The sequence below is a fragment of the Haliaeetus leucocephalus genome, unplaced genomic scaffold (assembly GCF_000737465.1).
Source record: "Haliaeetus leucocephalus isolate CR32 unplaced genomic scaffold, Haliaeetus_leucocephalus-4.0 Scaffold346, whole genome shotgun sequence".
Lineage (NCBI taxonomy): Eukaryota > Metazoa > Chordata > Aves > Accipitriformes > Accipitridae > Haliaeetus > Haliaeetus leucocephalus.
In genome coordinates this window covers 1-1,605 of record NW_010972782.1, presented here as the reverse complement: position 1 = coordinate 1,605, position 1,605 = coordinate 1, and the positions used below count along the sequence as shown (strand labels likewise).

The following is a 1,605-nucleotide window of genomic DNA, read 5'->3' as shown; positions in this document are numbered from 1 at the left end:
GTACTGGATGACACGCTTTGTGTTCACAGTTTTCCCTGCACCAGATTCTCCGCTGTCAAACCAAAGACAGAAGCAGAGAGCCTGTGGTCAGGCAGAAGGTCCCCTGGCATGGGGCAGCCCAGCGGGGACCCGAGCCGGGAGTGTACGTACGTGATCAGGATCGACTGGTTCTCGCGATCTGTGAAAAGACAGAGATAAGAAAGATTTTCCTAGTGCTCATGAATAACAAAGAACTCAAAAACTAGGAGAAAAATATGAACTGAAACTTCCAGAGGATGCAGGGACAGAAGACAGTGAAAAACCCCAGGAATTCTAGCAGGTACTTTTGATGGTCCCAGGAATACTTCAGGTATTATCTACTGGCTCAGTAAAGACATCATTTCAGAGTAGTTTTTGTAGTCTTATGCCTTTCAAGATACTGTCTTCTCATCAGGCTACGTATTTTTCTCTTATTACGTAAGTACATGTAATGAAAATATTGAGGTCGGGCTTTGACAGCATGTAAATTCTTCTGAAGCTAAAATTTTCCTGAGTAATCTTACAGAAATTTGGAGGTGTCACAGGCAACAGAAATGACTGACCAACCTCTTTCACTATTTTTCATCTTTTTTTTTTTAACCCCTATATATACAGAAATCATGTATTCCTGAGATCATACATAGGCAAGGTTATTTTTTCATTTTTCTATTCTTCAACTATCTCCCAGTTTGTAACAAAATAACAGGAAAAGAAGATCTAAAATCTTGCACATCTTTGATTTCAATGCACACATAGGGAAGAGAAAATAAGAGGTGGAAAGAAGAAAAGAAAGCAGAAAGAATTTTTTTAAAGCAATTCAACTTAAATGCTAAAAGCTTTATTTTTTTCCTTGGCATAGTTTTCTGATATTTACTTTTCACTATAAGGTGCAATTGATTTACAGTTGCATAGATCAGTGTAGAGGTTACTTAGATCATTAAAGGCTGTATGTACTTTAGACCACTTGGTCCATCATAAATTCCATTTGCATAATAATCAACCTGTTCAACGTAGAGATACTCTGTCTTACTTGTTAGCACTGATGCTTGCAAATTTGAATTGACTGTATACACATCTTTTATAGGCTATATGTGATATTTTTGTACTCTGTACTCTCCAGCAGAGAATAGTTTAGTGATTAAGATACATAAATCTATGCATATATGTAAGATCCCATTAGAGTCAGTAAAGTCTACACCAGAAAATAGGTGTATTCTTTCCAGTGAATTTACTCCTTCTAGATTATTTTCATTAGGTCCAGGTCTTTATTAATCCTAATAGGAACACAGACACTCAGTTCACACAGACCATTACAGTTAAGTGCATTAATCTTCCATTAATTTCACACACACTGTATTTTCAGTGTTGCACCATATTTCCAGAGAATACCCTACATTTCCCTCTAGAGATAGCTCATCTCAAGAGCAGTTCAAAGGAAATCAAGCACTCACCAGTCAGCATGAACTGATAGGCATTGTCAGAGATGGAGAAGATGTGTGGAGGAGCCTCCTGGCGCTTCTTGCCTCGGTAGGCCAACACCACCTCCGGGTTGTACACCGGCAGCCACTTGTAGGGGTTGACAGTGAC

The 1,605-nt window shown here is 38.7% G+C and overlaps 1 protein-coding gene across 1 annotated transcript in view; it reads right to left on the bottom strand.

Moving 5' to 3' along the window:
- LOC104834899 (myosin heavy chain, skeletal muscle, adult-like) overlaps positions 1–1,602 on the bottom strand; it is a gene marked incomplete at its 5' end in the record, with an annotated part of 14,870 nt that extends 13,268 nt beyond the window's left edge. Inside the window, 2 exons of the mRNA XM_010572562.1 lie at positions 62–178; positions 1,470–1,602. Coding sequence (XP_010570864.1) covers positions 62–178; positions 1,470–1,602 — 250 coding nt within the window. The remainder of the gene's footprint in view (positions 1–61; positions 179–1,469) is intronic.
- Between the last annotated feature and the right edge of the window lie 3 nt (positions 1,603–1,605).